At 40.4% G+C, this 20,366-nt stretch overlaps 1 protein-coding gene across 3 annotated transcripts in view; it reads left to right on the forward strand.

Moving 5' to 3' along the window:
• The window catches only part of shroom3 (shroom family member 3), a 43,378-nt gene that overhangs the window by 10,274 nt on the left and 12,738 nt on the right, over positions 1-20,366 (forward strand). For 2 of the 3 annotated variants that reach the window (XM_032569450.1, XM_032569451.1), the window contains 7 exons: positions 6,789-6,962; positions 15,672-15,791; positions 16,698-16,916; positions 18,063-18,346; positions 18,821-19,049; positions 19,122-19,171; positions 19,888-20,287. In XM_032569450.1, the coding sequence (XP_032425341.1) occupies positions 6,789-6,962; positions 15,672-15,791; positions 16,698-16,916; positions 18,063-18,346; positions 18,821-19,049; positions 19,122-19,171; positions 19,888-20,287 (1,476 nt within the window). Of the gene's footprint in view, positions 1-6,788; positions 6,963-11,120; positions 11,705-15,671; positions 15,792-16,697; positions 16,917-18,062; positions 18,347-18,820; positions 19,050-19,121; positions 19,172-19,887; positions 20,288-20,366 lie in introns of those variants that run through there. The other variant, XM_032569452.1, reaches the window with a different exon arrangement.

A 20,366-nucleotide genomic window follows, 5' to 3' on the forward strand; every position in this document is an offset into this window, starting at 1 on the left:
TTACGCATAATTGTAAGATTCACTACATATTATTGAGCTACAAAATGTAATTTTATGTTCTCTAGTGTTTTTTTTTGTTTTATTTAAATTCCACAATTTAGCTTTTTTTTCCACTTCCTGGAACGGGCTGAAACGATTAATCGGATTAATCGGATTAATTGGATTTATTGGATTAATTGGAATGGATTGATTATTGAAATAACCGTTAACTAATTTAGTAATTATAAGCTGGAGTATAAATTTTAAAAATGCCTTTTGCTAATGAAACATATTCAGAACAATAATTAAGCCAAAACTGTACAAAATACATTTTGCATCTAAGATAAAATCACTTTTGTCTATAAATTTGTTTTATTTTCTCCTGATTCAGATTTACTAAAATCTTTATTTCCTTGTTTAAAATGATTTTAATTAAATTGTTTAATGTATTTCTAATGTTATATAAAATGGTTAAATGAAATATCTGCAGAATGTACCAATATTCTTTAATCAGATTAATCAAATAATCGTCAGAATAATTGATTACTAAAATAATCATCAGCTGCGGTTGTGATTGGTTCTTCATCTGAGGAAGACTCTGGTTGGAAAATGACTGGCTGATGCTGTGGTTCTTTTGAAAACCCTTTAAATTGTGACGGCAGTTTAAACTGTTTGTGAAACGTGAAATTTCTTGCCTTTTTGGCCCTTTTGGTGTTCCGTAGACAAAAAGCTGGAACGTCAGAGTGTGGCGATTTAGTAAATATGAAATATGTGAAATATTCAACACATTATCGTTCGCTTGTATAAATATATGCGCTCACATTAGTTTCACTGCAAACTCAGATTGGTGCCTCAAAGAAAACAAAACAGATTTATTAGTTTTTTAGTAAAACTGCAAAAAGTTTTATAGTTTTACTAAAAGTGTGGATGATAAAAAAGATAAAACTCATTTCTGATACGATATCTGAGGTTTAATATCGGCTGAAATTGATCTGATACAGAAAAACAGACGAATTGACTTAAAATGTTTGGTTTTTCAACACAGACATAAATGTATCGATTTCTACATTTATTTGCTAACTTTACTTCAGGACATCACATTTAATTACACCAATAACTTCACAAGCTTTAAAAACAAATTTAATTTGACTTTAACATGCAAATTATATAACATATAAAATAAATAATAAAGGAACTAAAATAACAGGTTGACTTGTCAAACATGTAACCAATAAACTGCAGCAAATCTTTAAAATGGTTCAGGAAGAGCAATAATAATAATAATAATAATAATAATAATAATAATAATAATAATAATAATAATAATAATAATAATAATAATAATAATAATAATAATAATAATAATTAATAAAGTATAGAGTTAGACTAAATAGACTGATTTTTTTATCAATATCAGGGCGAATACAGATATTAATACCAGCTTGGTTTGTTTCTACCAGAACAAACTCGGGTTAAAGGTCCAGTTTGTGAAATTCAACATGTGGAACAGAGAAGTTTTTCTCTGCTGGTTGGTTGTTGTGTCCGGCGGTTTACAGATGGAATCGTTTTTTCTGCCGTGTCCTCTTCATGAACCTGCCGGTTTGGATTCAGTCGAGTCGGTTTGCGTCTCTCTGGACTCGGTAGTTTGGCTTCGTTTGGAGTTTGTGTGATTTGGAGTGAATGAAAGTCGAGCCGTGAAGAAACACGTGTCTGTTTCACTCACTGAGACCTGAAGGTGAAACACGTTGTGTTATGTTTAATAATCGATTATTAAAATGGAAGTAAAACAGCTGAAATTAAAAAGCTCTGAGAGCCTGGAGGAAAATCGATGAAGAGTTCTTCTCCTCTCCTCTCCTCTCCTCTCCTCTCCTCTCCTCTCCTCTCCTCTCCTCTCCTCTCCTCTCCTCTCCTCTCCTCTCCTCTCCTCTCCTCTCCTCTCCTCTCCTCTCCTCTCCTCTCCTCTCCTCTCCTCTCCTCTCCTCTCCTCTCTCTGTTTCCCTCTTTCATATCCGTCTCTTTGTCTTCTTCCATTCATCTCTGGTGACTCTGCGTCTTTGTTCTCCTTTGTTGCCGGTTGACGTAATCGAGCCGAATGAATGTTTGAGTTTCTCTGCCCAAAACAGAAGAGAAAAAGTCACTGCGGGGACAAACCACGTCCATCGCCGGGGCAACCCCTCCGTCTGTGTGTGTTTAGCTCAGTTTGGTGACTTCATGGCACCAGAAGAATAACTCCGAGCCATCAGGTCCACTGGAACCGTGCTGCTCTGGCAGAATAAGACTTCAGCCCATCTGGGACGTTTTTCACGTTAATCTATTGCTAAATCCATTCTTTGTTCTTTCTGCAGCCCCAATCATCCTGCTGTCACCACCGTGCTTCACTGTAGGTACGGCATTCCTCTGGAATCAAAGTCATCAACATGGTTTTTACCTGGTTTTAGCAAAATACAACTAAAACTATCAGCTGTTTTAGCTGCTAAAACTAAACATTAAAGTTTTAGCAGCTTAAATGTTAACATTTAATTCATCTTATTTTGGACATATTAGGCAAAATTCCCTTTTTGCACCTTTTTGTTTTTCTTCACTGCTTCTCAAAAACAATCCAACCACTTTAAACAAAACACCTCCTGTTTTTTCAATAAATTCATGTTTTTTAGTGTGTGGAAAATGAGCTGTTTCTAAAGCCTCCTGATTGTTGAGTCATACATGCCGTTACCTAGCAACCCTGGCAGAGTTCCGCCACCATTACCTAGCAACCCCAGCTGAGCTCTAGCACGTTTGGTCAGTCAGTTTTCACAATGTATTCGCTGTACAATGGCTGCTGGAAAAGACAAGAGTTTTTTTCTGTTGACTTACTATCCAGGAACCACTTGCCTCATATCTTGTTGGCTGTGCAGGAGGCTCCATTTCTGCTTTTCAAAGCTGTATGGCTGCATCATTGCACATTTGTTTTCAGCCGTTTTCATGTGTGAGTGTAAATATTGCGTTGCGGCGTTGAGGCCAGTAGCAGCTTATTTAAAATGACGGAGCCCAAAAACAGGTCAAAATATTCAGAACTGAAATCTCATCATCGAGTTACTTTGTGTAAAAATGTTCTCCTCTGCTCAACGAAACATAATTGGTCACTTGGAACATTAACACAACGGTGTGAATGCATATGTGAACGCTAAGTTTGCTCCAAAAGCAGGAAGGGAACTACAGCGCAGAGCATTCTGGGTAAATGCAACACTAGTGTTAGCCTAGCGCTAGCAGGAGAAATGACTCCAGAAATCCTACAACTGCTAAAATCTTCATGTTTGTTTCCATTTGATGAAAAAGGAAGTTGCTCTCAGTTTCTTCTTCAGAGGTTGTTGGTGCAGCGCCCCCTCAGGCCAGGAGGGGAACAGGAACAGGACACTCAGAGGGTTTGGTTGGGAGAACCACAGCCGCTGGAAATGTAACAAATGTTTTGATTTTGGTTCTGAACCGAGTCTACCGGACTGTCAGGCGTGAAAACATTCTTAATCTAAGGGTGTGAATACCTGTGCAACCAGGTTGTGGCAACTTTTTATTTATTTTTCTCCCTTTTATCTTTGTGGAGCCTAAACATCACATTAAATCTGTTCAAATTAAACATGGAACTCAAACATCCACCTCAAACTCCTGACATTTTAACGGGGATGTGCAGACCTTTATGGAGTTAGCCGTTGAACTGGAGCGAAAGGCTCTAAAGGCAGCAGCGTGTTTGTGTGTAATGAGATGGAAAGTTTAATGCGACACTCGGCTCCTCCTGTTCTGCTGATTTCAAGGTGTTTGTGGCTGCCGCACATTCCTGCGACCAGCTCAACTGGTTTCACTGTAATGGCCTTTTATCTGAGCACCTGTCTGTGTGCTGGTGTGTGTTGGGGTGTGTTGGTGTGTGTAGGTGTGTGTGTGGGTGTGTGTTGGGGTGTGTTGGTGTGTGTAGGTGTGAGTGTTGGTGTGTGCTGGGACTGGGATGTCCGCCGGGTGAGCGCTGCAGCCCTGGAATGTCCTCTGTGAACAATATAAGTGCAGGTGTGTGTGTTTTCGGTGCTACTCTGTGTGGTTGTTCTGGGTGGAGAAGAGAAACTGTTCTGACTTTCATTAATGATGCAGGTGTTTTTATTCATAAACTCAACATTAAAATCTTTTTCTTCATGCTGTTTTCTGGGATTTGTCTGGAAGCATCTCAGAGGTTTTTATTCTGTTTTTTTTCCCAGTTCAGTTTGGATCAAACTGGATTTGAACTGGTTTCAGTGAATAATGTGAACCTTCACGCTCTGCTGATAATAACAGTTTCCTTGGTTCTTGTCTTTGTTGATCTTATGTTAACCTTCTTATCTTTGGTTTAGAATAAATCATCGCTATCCAAGAATCAGCTGTAAACTGATTTATGTCACATCGCTCTGTTATCACTAAATAATCACTAAATTTATCTTTGCTGACTGTAATTTGGTTGAACTGCTCATAAATCATAAATCCATGTAAAATGAAAGTTCCCTGTTCAGACAGCGCATGCTGCTGGTATTGACATTCATAAAAGCACATTTTGTGAAACATGTCACTCTTTGTAAAATACATTTTTAATTATCAGCTTACCGCTCTACGCTGATGATCCTCATATTTACTTCAGTTGAATCATAGTTTCTTCTCAGAGGTCGTTGCTGATCTTTGTTTTCCTTCCACTTGTATAAACACACAACTATTAAAACTCATTTTTTCTTGATCGTATGGAAGCAGAAAAGTTGATACATTTTTATGGAGTTACAGTATTAAATTATTAATGACAATGTAGAATCTGTTGTGTTTTTGTACACTTGATATAAGATGTAAATAATAATAATATGTCTTACACTTTAGCCAAATGATACATTTATCTATTAAATTATTTCTACGCTGATGATATTCTGATTTGTTTCAGTTTTTAATCATGATTACGTCTCTGCAGGCATTTCTGCTGTGATCACAAATGTGATCCAGACCAGTGAGACCAGCAGGTGGTTAGACCAGAAACAGGAATCTATGAGTTAGAGAAAGTTATTTTCACACAAATGTCACACAGCAGCGCTTTGTTTACCGCAGTAAAAATGGCCGCCGTCATCAATGGATACATTTTTAACGTTGAGCAATGGGAAGAAGAGGAAGCCGCTTTTGTGGAGCATTGACTGCAACTTAAAGTTTAGTGCTTTTGAATTTATCCAAATTAATTTAGGGAAAGCTGTAAGTGCTCAAAATTAGCAAAAGTGCTAAGCTAAGCTAGCGCTTTAGCAGATTAGCAGAAGTTTGCCTGCCACTGGAGTCCTGTTTACAGAAGTTTGTTTGGATGCAGTCAAACGATGTGGAAGTCGGATAAAATGCGATTTGACTGCAGGAAACTATCAGACATGAATCCGATTTAGTTCCACGTAAAAAATCTGATTTTTTTTGTAGGTGAAAAGATTTGAATTGACGGCCAGGAAAAAGTCGGAAATGGCAGAAAATCATTGGTTTGGTTTGCATTTGTCAGCTGTTGCAGTCAAAGAGGCTGAGTTGTTTATTTGTCTAAACAAAAGTTATTCTAACTTCAACAATCATAAAGAAAAAAACAGTTTATTAAAAAACTAAAGAGTTGAGTTTCTCTGTCTGGCTGGTGATTTACTCACCAACTTGGTAAAACTGAGTCATTTCCTTTGTTCGAGTCACAAAAGGAACAGAAAGTTAAATCAGTTCCCAAGTCATTCTGAACATTGAACTCTGATCTCTTGTCCCTGCTGTCAACACCACAGCTGACCTTTGACCTCCATAGGTCGTCGTGAAGAACGGCGTTGAACCTGCTGAACCAGAACGAAACGCTCGTTTACTTTGGTGGTTAATGTGGTTGTAGATTAGCCAAATTCCCCCAGAGGACAAAAATCAGGGCAGAACATTTAAAAATGTCAAACCTGCATGAAGTCAGGAAAGAAAAGAAAAACAACTCAGGAATCCAGTTCTTCAGCTTCTGGGATCAAAAATAGATTCATTTTCAAACTTCCAGTAATTCTAACTTTAAATCATGTTCTCTTTATCTTAGTTAAACAGTCATAATTTTTGGTTTTAACAGCAAACAGCTCAGTTTGAACCGTTTTCTTGGGAAAAACAAAAGTTTTTCATTAGATTTATTTTATAAAGGAGAGATGGGATGGGAGCTATGAACTTAAAATACTGAGGTGAGAATGAGAGTCAAACTGTTTTGGAAACAAATTTGTTACATTTTCAGCTGCTGTGGTTCATATTCACACTGCACTGAGTCAAAGAATTATATGACTCAAGACAGGAGAGGAACAGAAACCTGTTCCCCTCCTGGCCTGTGGGGGCGCTGCACCAAGAACCACTGAAGTAAACAACACAAAAACCTCTGAAGACACTGAGAGCAACTTCCTGCTTCACCAAGTATAAACAAAAATGGAGGCGTCAGATTTTAGCGGTTGGAGGATTTCTCAAGCCACTTCTGCTGCTAGCACTATGCTAACACATTTGTTTTAGTTGTATTTACCCAGAATGCCCTGCGCTGTGGTCCACTTCTTGGCTTTGGAGCGGTCTCTGGTCCAATTGGCGTTCACATATGCATTCAAACTGAACCAGAATTCATTAAACTGAACTGAGACCAAGATTTAAAGGTGAACCGGACTCTCTAATCTGGAGTTGGATTAAAGCAGACTAAACAGGGCTGGTGTGAATGCGCTTCCTTGCTAATCTGGTCCACAGATGCAGTTAATCTGTGGGATTGAACCTGCAGCGTAACGTTACGTTCTCATCATCCTGAGTGAAAACCGTTTCTGGTTTCTCCTCTGCAGGGAGTTCGATCCCGGATACGTCGAGGAGTTCACGTCACCGAACTCCGGGGCCGCTCTTCGTCTTCCCTCACCTCCTCCTGATCTCTGTTTCCAAACGCCTCCACCGTCACAGGAAGCCCCATCGTCCAATCACAGCCAGCGATGCTCAGCGGTCCAACTACGCATCAAGAACCGGTAAGACTCTGAACCAGCAGACGCTGCCATGTTGGATGGTTTCTAGTTATTTTCCCAACATAAACAGGAATGAAACATGACTGGTGCTGACTGGGATTTCCTCACTGGGATTCTTTGACTCCCAGTCTTGATAAATCCGTTTCTTTCTCTGTCAGAGACCCAGAAGGTTCAAACAGGAAGTGTGTCTTCACCTTCGTTGTGGGGTTTTCCTGCCAGCTCTTCCTTTTTCCGTGATATTTAACGTCCTGCTGTCTGTTTGCACCTGAAAGGTCGAACAGGAAACGGATTGTTTCCTGTAGGAATCACTTTAGAACTGCAGGGACAAACATAAAAACACAGATTTCTTCTGGTTTTACCTTTTTTAGGTTAGAGAAAACCTGAAACTGTTTCTTAAAGGATGATTGTAACAAAAACAGCTTCCACACCAACCCTTTGTGAAAAGTTGAGTTTACCCCAAAGCTAATAACTGTTAGCCTCACACAGACCAAATTGATCTTATTCAGCCGTAAGTGAGAGTTTAAGATCAAACCCTCAGTATCTTTGTTGGATTTAAGTCTCTAGTTAAATTTACAAGATTTCCTTCTTCCTCTGCCGTCCATTAGCACAGAGAGGTTAGCGTAGCCTTGAATATGGTACTATTAGCCTTGGACAGGCTAGCAATAGTTTGATGTTTCTACAAGCTAGCATTGCTAGGTTGGCCACCCATTGAATTGCTTACATCCTCTGCTGGCCAATAGAGGAGCATTAGGTTTCAATATGCTAGCATTAATTTTGGTTAGGCTATCGTTAGCCTCAGATAGCTTAGCATCCAAATTTGCCAAGGCTGGATTGCGTACTTCCTCTGCTGTCCATTAGCATGGCTAGGCTAGTGGTAGATGTAGATATGCTAGCTCTTGTCTTCAATATGCATGTTTGTGCTAGTCAACCATGACTCATCTTTTTTTTCTGTAAATAAAACTTTATTGAGAAAAATGGTTGGTATACAACATCTGTTAGCCATATTAGAGACATTGACGTGTTTCCTTTGACAATGAAGTAGCCACCGCTGGATGTGGAATAGTCTTACTTTTGGCATTTAAGTAACGCCATAACAAAATTAAGACTACTGTGGCTACTTCATCTGTTTGTGTAGCTTATTTCCTTTAATAACTGAGAGAATAAATCTGTTTATCGGTGAACTCTTTACTGCATGATGCTAAGCTAACGTAAAGACAAGTTGGACTCCGATGGATCATTTTTAGGCCTCTCTGCTGTTCGTCTCTGTTGCACCAGACTGACAGTGAGTGAAAAATCATCTGAAGTCCAGAGAAAATCTCTGAAATCCCTTCAGAAACTTCAGGAATTGACTGATTGAGTCTGAAGGAAACCCTTGGCGACCCAGCGCCGCCTGGTCACTCTGAACCCACAAACAGTCTATAAATACTGAACGCTTCAGTCCGGCTGGCTGCAGCCTAATATGGAGCTCCTCCTCTGAGCGCAGCGCAGGCCGCCGCCTCCGTGGGGCGCTGTTTCTCTGTGTGCAGGGCGTGTAGTGCAGGTTTGAAGCTGGATCACCCCAAATGGCCCCCTGCTGGTCCCCCCGGACCCCTGCTGTTATCAGATACCGCTCAGTCCAGGAGCGCCGGCCTCTGATTGGCCGACTGAAACAGGAAGTGGGCCATCAGAGCCCCGAGAGGCTGGGTGTTAATCTGGACAGGACAGATAGACTGATTTATAAACACAGACTCCCTGTTTTATCCATGTTTTCCTTTCGTTTCCTTTCCTCCCTCCTTCCTGCGTCGCTCCTCATCCTCCTCTTCTCCTCCTTCAGCCGCTCCTCCTACATGCCTCTTTGGCTGAATCACCACATTCCTCTACAGCAGCATCACCTCATGGCTGCAGAAAACACAAACACTCCCTCACACACACACACACACCGACACACACACACACCGACACACCCACACACACACACACACACACACACCGACACACACACACACACACACCCACACACACACACACACACACACATCTTTCTAACTTCACCAGGATTTTGCATCGACTTCCATTCATTTTTTATTCATTTATAAACCCTAAAATCAGAGCCGGCCCAAAGAATATGCAAGTTAAACAGCTGCTTAGGGCCTCCACACCACTAGGGGCGCCCAAGTACGACTGAGTATTTGGGCTGCGCTAAGAAAATAAATAAAAATAAAATTATGAGAATAAAGTCATAAAAGTTTGAGAATAAACTTGTATGAGAATTAAATCGAAATAATACAGGAATAGTAGTATTATTACAACAATAAAATAATAAAAATACAAAAATAAAATAAAAAACTAAAATAAAATAATAAAACTACAAGAATAAAGTTAATATTAAGACTTGTGTTGAATTGTATTATTGACTTTATTCTTAAAATATTAAAACTTTATTTTGATATTATTATGACTTTATTCCAGGTTTTTAAAATAAATGTATTGTATCTTTTTTACTTTTTTAATTAAGTAATACATTTTAAGAAAGTATTGAAATGAACAAGTGATGATATTTTTGTGAAAAAGTTCTCCATAAATGATCCTAAATGTAAAACATAAACTATAATAAAACATTCATACAGTTTTATTTTAGTTTTTTATTTTTATATTTAAAACACAAACATAAAATCACTTTAATGTAAAATCTGTTGGATGTTTTTGATTTTATTTACTGGAAAAATCAGATAAAAGCAGAAACCTGGTTAATAAATGAGAAATAACTTTTGTTGTTCTGGTAACATTGTTAAATATTTTAATGTTTGGTTTTTTGTCTTTGTGATGATGTTTTATTATTTCACTGCGATTCAGAACCGGTTCAGAACCGGTTCAGAACCGGTTCTTCTTCTCTGTAATTATCATCTCAGACTGTAATAAATCGCAGCTCATTCATAATTTGACTGTAATGATTTTTCTCCTGAATTTGTTTTGGTTTTATTTGTACGGGCAGAAAATGGCGGACCGGACCGGACCGGCCGGACCGGGTCAGATTTAACCAGAACTTTAGTTTTCTGAGTCTTGTTTCCGTGCAGATCGGAGGGCAGATTATTATGGGCTGCAGCCGTTTCCCACGGCAACAGATAAGCTGATCAGGTGACACACCCTGCAGTGGTACAAACATGGCGGCTCGTCCAGTTTGTGGTTTCCAGCAGAAAAGTGAAATATTTACAGCTGGTTCTTTGAGTGACTCGGTTCTGACCCAAACAGGAAGACGATCCTGTTTGCCTTCACTGACTGTAATTATTTACTACATAATTACAGAAATGTTTGATTATTGTGGAGGAATGTGTTTGTTCTTATTGTTTATGAGGCAAATCCGTTAAAATGTGATTTTCTAAACGAAACTTAAATTATTTTAACTTTTAGAGATTAAAGTTTCTTCCAGAAAACATCTGAGCCTCGTTAAAACAATCAGTCTAATCAATAATCTGATATTAGGACTTTAACTGGAATCTTTCACAGATGAAGTCATTTAAAAAGGACATTTAGAAGAAATACTAAAAGAATCATGAATTACCTGATTATCAATGAGAGAAACTGTAGGAATATTGCTGAATCGATTAATAAACGTGATTGATCAATTTTAGAAACAATGATCTACTAATTAAGTGATCGATTAATCGTGAGTCATAGTTACTCCCGAATGTGACCATTTTTTAATCCAATTTATCAATTAATCATCCAAGTAATAACTAAAATAATCGATAACTAAAATAATCGATAACTAAAATAATCAATAGTTGTAGCTTTTCTCTGGAGAATAGATATTTAGTGTGAATAAATGTTTAGTTTTAAAGTTTGACGTGTTTCTCTGTGGAACCAGAAAGGTGAAAAATGAAAAGCAGATTTTTGTTCTGGTTTGTAAATGAATTAAATTATTTCCGTTTTTTCTCCTCTCTCCTCTCAGACTCTCTGTTTCTGATCATTTCCTCTATTTTCTGAACTGACGTCGTTTCCAGATATTTGTTGAACTTTTCCGTCTCTTATCTCAGGTCCTTTTGTTTGTCTGCGTCTGTTTTTGGACTCGTCAATAATAATCAGATCATTGTTCGTCCTGCATCATGAGACCAGAACTTCCTCCGGCTTTCCAGCTAAATCCTCCCTCTGTTGGTCTCTTCCTCCTCCTCCTCCTCTTCCTCATCACCTTCTCAGTTTTATCCTTTTTTCTATCCTCTCTCTCTTATCTGCCTCAGCATTTCCTCTGTTTCTCCACCCAAACTATCTGAGCGCCATCATCTCCTCCCCTGTCTCCCATCTGTCCTCCCTGCTGCTGGTCGTCTGATGTTTACTTCACGCTTTAATCATACGGAGGCCTAATGACGCTTGATTGCTCCATTTGCTTAACAAGCTGGGGTCTGGAGCGGGGCGGTCAGAGTCACTCTGGACCGGAGAGGATCAGACTTTGAGCTGGAAAAGTTTTCTGACAGGAGTTTCAGATTTCAGCAACAAAAAGCAGCTTCCTTTCGGAGACGTTGTTGGTATTTCCGAGCAGGATTTGTTGATGATGAGCTGAGTGACTCACCGGTAGAGGAGGGGAAGCGGCGCGGCGCGGCGGCCGGAGCGATGGAGCTGCTGGAGGTTTTTTACCGCAGGAAGCTGAGGAAGAAGCAGAAGAAGTCGGAGCTGGGCCGCTCTGACGGCGCGCTGTGCCGGTCGCCGTCGGAAACCAGCGTCAACAAGCTGGCCACCGGCCTCATCTCCAAGGTGCTCCGCTTCACGTCCAGGTAAACGGCCAGAGCCAGGGCCGGACGGAGCCTTTCTGGGGCCCGGAGCGGATGCTCACTGGGGGCCTCCACCCAAACTAGAAACCGATACGATATTCATATCTGGTTCCTGATAACTGCTCAATAGCTGCGTTTCCTTTACTTTGTCAATATTCTGCTAATGTAGAAAAACTTAAACATAATTCTGCATTAAAGCTGCAGCATGAAACTTTAATGAAAAATATTTTTTTATATATTTGTTTGAACTGTCACAGTTTAAAAATCAACCAATCAGAGTCAGGATTGTTTGTTTCTCTGCTGCACTGCAGCTAGCAAAGCCTGTCGTCAACGCTAACGCTATTAGCATGGCAGCTAAACAGTTTTCCTGTAACGGTGAGTCGTTTCTCCATTATTAGCACATTGAGCATCGAGTACAGGAGGTTGATTGACAGCACTAATCTCACGATTGATTTCAAAAATACTTTATTTGGTAAATTAAATATTAATTCATATCATCCAAGATTCTTAAGAGTCGTTTTGATTGGTGATGCTAGAGGAGAGGAGGATCTCCAGTAGCAGTCAGTCTTACTACAAACCTTAAGAAGCTTCTGACTGAAGACTGTTGCTGTCTGACTAACAAAGACGTCATCATCACTGCTAATCCACCTCCTTTACTTTTGCCGCGCCATTTGGTTTGAGAGATGTTGGAGTAGGGGATCAGATCCGTCTCTCTCTGCGTCCATGAAGCCTCATTCATCAGCTCCTCTGGGATTATTTGAGTGTGAAGGTTGAGATGCTAACCAACTGCTGCCTGTTGTAAAAACAAAACTTTGTTGTCATGGCTACGCATCATAGCAACCGACCCAAAGCTAACAGAAAAAGCACAAATCCTTCCAGAACCAGAAGGAATAACTGTTCAAACCTGAAGTGATTCTTCAGATCGAACCAGAAAAATTACAACTTAATTCAACAAATTTGACCTTTAATGAATCATTTAAGGGAAGTTATAAGACGTCCTAGTTAAAGCTGGTGACACAGCAGACATGTGGAGGAAGGCGCTCTGCACTGATGGGGTTAAAATGTAGCTTTTTAGCTAGCATGAAAAACAACATGTCTGTTGGAAAACTAGCAACTCTCAACACATGGTGGTGGCAGCATCATGCTGTCAAAGGCTGCAGGAGGTGAACCGGGGTCAAGGTTCACCTCCCTAAACACAAAGTCAGAGGGGTGACCAAAGTCTGGGCCGAGGGCCATTTGTGGCCCTTGAAATGATTTTGTTTGGCCTCTTTCCACAAATCAAGAATATTAAAAAATTACCAACAAAATAAAAACAATTAATGGGAAATTGTCTGGGGGGTTTTTACAGTGCAATCCAAGACTAGTTTTATATTTTAGATATTTAATGATCTGATTTTATTAAAGTTTTGTTTATAGTTGAGGAGACAAAAGACATTTTTGGCTTTTTTAATGTAATGAATTTATTTAAAAAGTTTCAACACCACAGGTTTAGATTAAAGTTTATTTGTTACAAATCAAACTGCAGCATTGACTCCTGGGCTGAATACAAAAGCATGCCACACTTTTCAGATTTTACTGAGAAAATAGGTGAAAGGGAAATAATAATTATGTTTGTTAGTTAAAATCCCAATAAAATTAGTTAAAATGTTACTGTAGCGTTCAGAATGAACTTTATAATTAGTCATAATTTGAAAACAAGCCGACAGAAAGTTGCTGTTTTGTGGTGGTTTTGTGTGAGGATGACTATCTGTGCTGATGAAGAGTTTTGAGGTTTTCCAGTCACGTCCTGTCGCCCCCCAGGTGGCTCACAGACATGCTAACTTTCATGCGTCTCCAGCGCGCAGATAAAACCACTTCCTGTTTATCTCTGGATAAATGACCGAGCCGCAGGACAGCAGGAATGTGACGATGGTCAGGGAGAGATTAGCACCGCCGCTCTGATAACGGCGCTAAAACAGCAACGGCTCAGAGGCTGACTGTTAGCTAAACATGGCCGCCAAGGTTAGCATTCATGAGACGTGTTGAAGATCTGAGTGAAGATGTTTGTAAAGTTAGACAGTCAAACATTAATTTGGTTTAATCAACCTGTGAGGAAAAAATGGGAGTTCATTATTTAGTTAGATTTTTACCATAAATACCAAAGTTTCAAACTAAATACTTAATTAGCAAGCTACATACTTAGCAATAAATATTTAGTTTGAGGCTAGATATTTTGCTTGCTAACTCTTTAGCTGCATGTTAACTACTTGGCTAGCAAGCTAAAAGTTTAGTTTAAATAAAGCTATATATTACCTGAATATTTAACTAAATTAAGTATTTAACTAACACATTAGTGAGCTGAGAGCTAAATATTTAGTTTGGAGCTAAATGTTTAAATTGTTAACTGAACATTTAGATAAAAACTAAATATTTAATTGACTAATAAATATTTAGTTTGAAACATTTATAGATGAATGAATAATGTGGTGAAAATGTGATTTTATGAATTAAACCCCTTCGTTTCCTCTGATGACTAAATAACTAAAATTCTTTCTGTTATTTCTTGACTCTCCAAGCTCTAATGGATCCGGTCGGTTTTGTTTTTCTGAGGTTGGATTTTCCTGTTTACGTTTTTTAACCTGTTTTCTTCTTGTAAATCCAGCAGCTCTGCTTTTGACTCAGATCTTATCAGAGATGCTTTAGCTCACAAAATGACGACTTCAGGTTATTTTAGAGCAGATTATCTCCGTTTTCTTCACACATGTTGATGTTTCCGTGTCCATTCAGATGTTGTTGTTTGCTGATATTTAACTGGAAACATAAATTCTCCTCTTTCAGCTCTGATAATAAATCCTTTCAGTGGCTTCGCTCCCTGCAGCGCTTTAAAACATCTGGTTGTGTGAACGCGGATCCGTTCAGGGTGCGAACAGACAAACATATTTCAGAAACAGGAAGCGTGACTCGGGTCGTGAGCGTCGGACGTTACAGAAACAACGGCTGCTTTGTGACCGGAGCGCTGGAGCGCCGCCACCATGATGTCACTGCAGCCTGCAGTTAATCAGACATGGTGTCCGGCTAACGCTGCGCAGGTTTCTGCTGCGCGTTCACATGCAGGCCTCAGGGCGCGACCCTCGTCCAGATGAACACTGCAGCCTGATTCATGCATCTGGGATCATCACAAGATCAGTCACAGATTTCCTAACAAGGATGAAAAACAGACGAGGAAACATTTCAGCTGCTCTGATCACAGTCAGATTTATTATTTAATCTGGATTTTAACTACATTTATTTATTATTCCTGGTTTTCTATGTGCCAGCTCCACCAACAGTAAGAAAAGAAATCTTAGCTGGTATTAAAATGAATTTATATGGAGGACTAACACTGCCAAAACCTGATGGAAGGACGATAAAACCCTATTGGTCAATAACAGAATTATTAAAGCAAAATGTATAAAAATGTTCAACAGAACAATTAAAAGAATTAAGACAGAAAACTTTAAATAAATAAATACCACAGGAGAAGATGATGAACTGGATCCATATGTTATGAAAATATATTCTCAGTGAGGAAATAAATTATTGTTCTGTATGGAGGAGTAACACTGCCAAAACCTGGAGAAAAGGAAGTGACAAAACAATATATATTTATAACTCTATTAGTAAACTAAAATGTATGAAAAATGTTTAAATGCTCCATCAAACAATGACAAAATTTAGAAAGAAAACTTGAAATAATATTTGATTTTTTTCCAAATTATTTTTTATTTTGGCAGCTTTTTAACTTTTTCACTCATTTCCAGAACATTTTTAAAAATGTAATAAATTCTTCAATCATGTTGAGGAAAACCTTTTACATTTATTTTCTCTTTCGCAGGATGCCTCACCAACCTAATACACATATTTTTATAATTTTCTGATGAATTTTTGGTAAATGTGACTCCGTATAACCCAGTGCTAACTGTTAGCTTCGCGTTGCGTTTCGCCTCCTCAGACGCAGTGAGCCGTCGTCTCGCCCTCATTCCTGGCACTCCACGAAACTCGGCGACGATCAACCGGACCTGGGGCAGATGGAGTCGATGGGCCCCGTCTGGGGCCACAGTTACCCCACCAGGTCAGAAACACCTCAACATTTACCCCACAGTTACCCCACCAGGTCAGAACGCCTCATCATTTACCCCACAGTTACCCCACCAGGTCAGAAACACCTCAACATTTACCCCACTGAAAACCAAAATAAAAACCTCCTGACGTCTGACGCTCATTCCTGCTGCTTTCTAAACACGTTTCATCCTGAATTTTCCTCGTCTTCCTGGTTTGGAAGAGAACGGAGAGCCAGAATCCAGAAAGCTGGAGGGAAACGGCCGGACCGCCGTCCTGTAATCACATTGTGTTCGGCCGAAGGAGCTGCTGGGTCAAACTGTGACGTCGACACATTTACATTCCTGCAGCTCTTTCAAACGACCTCACAGCAAGAAATACGGAGAACTGCAGCTGATTATGGGTTATTGATTCACTCAAACTGAGAAAACAACAGAGTCGAGTTTCTGCTGGAGAAACTAATCAGGTTCCAACAGTGGAATTAAACTACCAACCTTTATTTTCTGTCCCATTAAAACCCAAACCTAAAATCAACCAAATAAAGTTACCCCCTTTTTTATTATTCTTTTAATTTGTTCAAAATTGATATTTATTGTATGACAGTGTATTAGGGCCATTGTAAATAAAATAAAATACAATAAAAGAAAAAGTGAATTTCCACCAAAAACTTCAGAAATTTAGTGATAAAATTTCCTAGAAAAAACATGAATATTTTTCAAGAAATTCTACATTTTTTTGAGAAAATTTCTGAGATTAATTAAAAAATTTCAGAGTTTTTTGGCAGGATTTTACTCCCTTATTTCCCTACACGCTGCAGCAGATTTATGACGTTTGCTGTGTTAAAATAAAAGCATCCAGTTTCAGTTTCTGTTGCTATAGTTACATATTTAGGATCAATATTTGTATTTTTCGTCTGCAGTGCTTCCACCACCGACCTGTCGGCCGGGTTCGACCCCAGCGGCGGCTACCTGAGGAAGAGTCCGGACCAGTACAGCTCCAGGGGCAGCATGGAGAGCCTGGACCCGGCCCAGTCCTCCCACCACCACCCAGTGACGCAGCAGCAGCTCCCACTGGGCCACCGCGGCCAGACTGGGCCCAACCCGGCCTACTCGTCCTGCCAGCAGCTTTCCTCTGCCAGGTCCAGAAACACAACAAGATCCTGAGAAACTCTAGATATAAAGATCTAAACACCAGCAGAGTAACTGGGGAGAAACCAGTTACTTTTACTCAATTACAGCATTAATTAAACTGTAATATGGTTTTGAAGAGAATTATAACATATTTGACTTTAATGTTACAATAAATCATATAAATATAATCAACTAGTTACATTTACTTCAGTAACTTTTTTAAAATTTACCTTCAGTGTTTTTACTCTTGTGTAAAATTTCTGGATTTTCTTCCAACTGAATGAGAAACAAAAATGTTTTAACCAAAAACTCACCAGACAGAAACAGACCTGGAGTCTAGTTAAAGTTTCAGAAGTTTTTTATTGAATGAAATTGATTTGGAAAAATTTTATTTTGCCTGATTTTGTTATTTTTTGTTACTTTTATGAATTATTGTCATTTTGGTCCTAAAAATACCCAAATTTTAGTCAGACGGACTAAAACTTTACACTTTAGTCTGATTATGTAATTATTCAACATTAAATGATTGATAATTTGATCAGTTACTCAGTAGTAGAGAAAACATTTTACCAAATTATTATTTTGTTTTTACTTGAGTAAAATATGTTGAAGTTTTGTTGTATAATCTTTGGATTCTCTGTCCATCTCAGATATTATTTATTTTGATTTGGTTGTTTTCAGTGGTGGATAAATTACATCATGTAAAAGTAAAAATACTCCTAGATGTTCATTTTGTTTCAAGAAGTTACTAAAGTAACTGTAACTGAGTAAATGTAACTAGTTACTCCACCTCTGGTTGTTTTCTAATCGAGAAACTTGAACTTTTTAAAAATATTATCAGGATTTCCCAGATTTGATCAAATCAGCAGCTGCTGCTGACATGTTTGTTTTTTACTTTAGTTTGGTAAAAGTTCTGCTTTCCTTTTACTCTAAAAGTGAGAAAAGAAACATTTTCTAGTCTGGTTGAAGTTTGTGAAGCATTTAGACAATAATTGACGACTCGTTGCTCATTAATCATTAACTGGAGGCAAATAAACAGATTTCCACAGCAGCAAACAGAAACAGGCGGTTTGTTAATGTTGAGCATCAGTAAATTATTTAGCAATAATCTCAGATAAGTTTCCTTCAGATTGAATCTGCTTTTTGCGCTGCAGGTCGAACAGCATCGACCTCCTGCACAGCAAGCGGGACTCGGCCTACTCCTCCTTCTCCACCAGCTCCAGTATTCCCGAGTACCTGGCCTCCACGCCCTCCTTCGGCCCGGAGCGCTCCTGCTCCCTGGACGCCGTCCCGCAGAGAGGCGCCGGCAGCGCCGAGATGCTGCAGGCCGACATCCGATACGTCCGCGCCGTCTACGACGCCCAGCAGGGCCTGACTCAGGAGCAGGAGCTGAACTCGTCCAGAACCGGGCCCAGGTCCGGGCCAAGAGACCTCCAGGGTGCGCTCTGATCCCAGAAACACTTTCTGAAATGAACCTTCTGCTTTTACTTGTGGTGGGAATCAGAGGTCGCAGTGTTTGTGTTATTAATTAATTGGCAGCAATTCCAATATCTATAGAATCATCGATCGATCGAGAAAAACGTCAGGAAATTAATTTATCTCAAGAAAATGTAAAATTATCTCGTTATTTAGAGGAATTTAACTTGAAAAATGCATTTCTCAAGTTCTACATATGTGAATTAGACCAGAAGGGGGCAGCATTGCACTAAGTCAGCCTAGAGTCTGTCAGAAATTATTCGCAGAAGAAGAAGCGACTGAATGTTTGTATCTGGAATTTTAAAACCATTTATTTCCAGTCAGAACGTGTTTTCTCTTATAAACGTTCTGTGTTTCTATGACGTCCTGCTATGAATGCTGGGAGATGCAGTCCGTAGAGTCCAACAGTTTTCTCATGTTTCTGTTGGTGCTGCAGGCTCAGTGGGCGGGGTCTGTTACCGCGGCGCTAACGGCAGCAGAGGCGGCGTCCCGGCGTCCAACAGGCACAGCGTGGGACCCATATGGGGCCAGGCGGCCAGCCGCAGCTCCTACGAGAGCCTGAAGGGGGCGCCCGCTCCGCCGAGGCGCAGCGACAGCTACGCCGCCATCAGGAACCACGAGAGGCCAAACTCCTGGTCCAGTCTGGACCACGCACGGTCGCTGCGGTGAGTACGGTCCGCTAAGCGTCGCATTTTGTTGTGAGGTCACATAATTTTATCGATGATCTTTTCATGCAGGTCTCTGCAGAGCAGCTCCTGGCATCACTCCAGCGGCCCAGTGGCCTCAGGTAACCCATCCATACTCAGAGCAGTTCTTGTGGTTCTGTGTCGTTCCACTGAGCGGAACGGTTCAGCGCTCAGATCGGTTTACTTTGAGAGGCACAAACTGTAGCACAGGAAAATTACTATTTCATCTAAATGAGGTCTTACAACAAACAGCGAACCAAAACTGTTTAACATGTAAAACTAACTGTTTCCCTCTGTGTATAATAAGCCTGGAGGGCTGCCAGGCTTTACTTGCCCCTCTATCAGACTAAGAGTCGCTTGTTTTTATTTTAATTTGTTTTTTTATACTCCAGTAAACCTGGACAACATGCGTCTCTACTGCACTCCGCTCCGCTGCGCACTTCACCGGCAGAGCGCAGTCGTTCCTGAAAGTAGAGAAAACTCTGTTGCTGACTTTGCTAATTGATGACAGAACAGCTAACAGCATCAACGTCTCACCAAAACTTCAACACAAATGTCAAACTTTTCAAAACTGCCAAGTAGATTAGAGCTTTAAAATTTATTTGGAAACTTAATTTAGCAGAAGCTAAGTGCGCTAAATGTTTTTAAAGTTAGCGGAAATGTTAACGTGCTAAACAAAAAACTAGCTCCGCTACTAGCACGTTAGCAGACGTTTACCGACGTTCCTCCTCAAACGGTCAGCTGCCAAAGTTCAAATCAGATCTTTGACGGATCGTCAGCCAGAAGTGACCAACCGTCCGTCTCCGTTTGGTTTCAGCGAAAGCTTCGTTTGGCGCCGAGGGTCAGCTCCACACCGTGATAGAGAAGAGTCCGGAGAGCAGCCCCACCACCAAGCCCAGGCAGGGCGCCGGGTTCTCCCAGCCCCCGTCCCCTACCGGGCCCTGCTCCCCGCCCAGCCGCCTCATTCTTCCTGCCAGCGTTTACCCGGTTCCCCAGCCAGAACCTCAGTACGCGCAGACGCCCAGCTCCGGTCCCGGTCCCGGTCCGTCTGGAGTCTACACGGCCCTGACCAAGGAGAGCAGCCGGCAGCAGGCGGTCCGGGACGAACGGACGACAGAAAACGGCCACCAAAGCGTCGGATCCTCACCGTATTCCCGCTCCTCGTACTCCGGACCTGGATCCGGACAGCTCAGGTCCAGGCTGCCCGAGGCGGACAGGTGACCTTTGACCTTATGTACCGACTCGTTTCCTGGTTTTGGATGTTTCTGCTCGTATTAACGAAGCCTTGTGTTTGCA

The sequence above is a fragment of the Xiphophorus hellerii genome, chromosome 8, assembly GCF_003331165.1.
Source record: "Xiphophorus hellerii strain 12219 chromosome 8, Xiphophorus_hellerii-4.1, whole genome shotgun sequence".
In the NCBI taxonomy this organism is placed as follows: domain Eukaryota; kingdom Metazoa; phylum Chordata; class Actinopteri; order Cyprinodontiformes; family Poeciliidae; genus Xiphophorus; species Xiphophorus hellerii.